At 43.5% G+C, this 1,602-nt stretch overlaps 1 protein-coding gene across 1 annotated transcript; it reads left to right on the forward strand.

Annotated features, from left to right (window-relative positions):
- The first annotated feature begins 385 nt into the window (after window positions 1-385).
- LOC132612989 (uncharacterized) lies at window positions 386-1,363 on the forward strand. The gene is made up of 3 exons (XM_060327055.1): window positions 386-687; window positions 781-1,045; window positions 1,118-1,363. Exons 1-3 carry the CDS (start codon window positions 386-388, stop codon window positions 1,361-1,363), a joined length of 813 nt encoding a protein of 270 aa, XP_060183038.1.
- The last annotated feature ends 239 nt before the right edge of the window (window positions 1,364-1,602 follow it).

Genomic DNA, 1,602 nt, shown 5'->3' on the forward strand with positions numbered 1-1,602 from the left:
TTTGTTTTTCTATTCAAGTCTTTACTATTTTTGTTGGTCTACTTGTGTCACTTCAGGTTTCTCTGGTTTCTGCCAAGCACTAGAAGTTCAGGAAACCCGTTAGTTGATCTTGATCGCGAAATCGAAAGAACTTTACACAGACAAAGAAGAATGGTTGTGGAGGTAGCAAGACTTGCTCTAGAAGCGGCACAAAGGGAAAGAAACAGAAACGGGGATGAACAGGGTGTGAGATGCTGCGAGGGCACAAGAACAATGGATTCTTTTGTCCAGCTATGCTAGACCTAGTCTGGCAATTGTTGCTAAGGCTATCGTCAGGCCTGACATTACTGGAAATTTTGAGCTGAAAGAAGGAACAGTCTAGCTGGTGCAGCATACGTGCCAGTATATGGGTAAGTCTAGTGAAGAGCCGCATAAGCATTTGATGCAATTCGTGGAGTCGAGCGAGAATTTTCAATATAGACATGTTCCCGATGATTTTGTGAAGCTGTCTTTATTTCCATTCTCACCGATTGGTGAAGCGAGGGAATGGTTGACAAATCTGCCTGCGGGTTCTATCACTTATTGGGAGGTATTATCAAATAAATTTATCGACAGGGTTTTCTCAGCCAAGAAAACAAAGGAGCTGCGAGGGAGAATTGCTAACTTCACTCAGAGAGACTCTGAATCTCTGACACACGCTTGGGAAAGGTATAAGGGCTATTTGTGAGACTGTCCACATCACATGCAGCCAAAGGAGATCATTGGAAACTATTTTGTAGAAGGATTTAAGCATGAATCAAGGGACTTGCTGAATGCTTCAGCTCAAAGGCAGATCTTAAACAAAACATATGACGAGATGGAAGCTCTCCTTGAGCTGATGTCCGAAGGTGCTTATGAGTATCAAAAGACGAGCTGGGGGTTACCACAAAAAGCCGTTGGGGTTCTTCAAGTAGATGATGTTACAACTATTCGGGCCGATATAAGTACACTTACTAATGTGATGTTGAGGGCGTTTCCTCAAGCTCATCAGGTCCAACCAGTTCAACAAATTCAGCAAGCAGCGTGTGTAAGTTGTGGTGAGTCTCATGATTATTCTAATTGTCCATTGAATCCATAATCTGTCTATTATGTGGGGCAGCAGAACTGTGGTGTCGAAGATCGTGGGAACTATTATGGAAATGATTACAATCCTCCATTCGGGAAGCAAAACTTCCACAAGCCGAACAATTATCAGCAACCCAAGGCTCAACCAGCTAACAATTTGGAAGAGATGATGAAGCATCTTATAGCTCAAACACAAGGAATGCAGCAGCAAAATCAGAAAATTCAGAGTGAGATGCAGAAATCTATTCATGAGTTTGAGCGCCAAATGGGGCAGCTATGATGCAAAATGTCAGACCACAAGGTGCTCTTCCTAGTGATACTGAGAATAATCCAAAGGAGTGCAAGGCAGTCACCTTGAGAAATGGCAGAGAACTTGAAGAAGTGCCTCCGAAAAAGAAGAACATAGCAGAAGAGAAGCCTGTCCCTGCTAAGCGAGTTGGCCAGAGCCGAGTCGTAGAGCAACCTGTAGAGATAATGGTTCGACCACCCCCTCCTTTTTCACAGTGACTTCAGAAACAA

Source organism: Lycium barbarum, chromosome 1 (assembly GCF_019175385.1).
Source record: "Lycium barbarum isolate Lr01 chromosome 1, ASM1917538v2, whole genome shotgun sequence".
Taxonomy (NCBI): Eukaryota; Viridiplantae; Streptophyta; class Magnoliopsida; order Solanales; family Solanaceae; genus Lycium; species Lycium barbarum.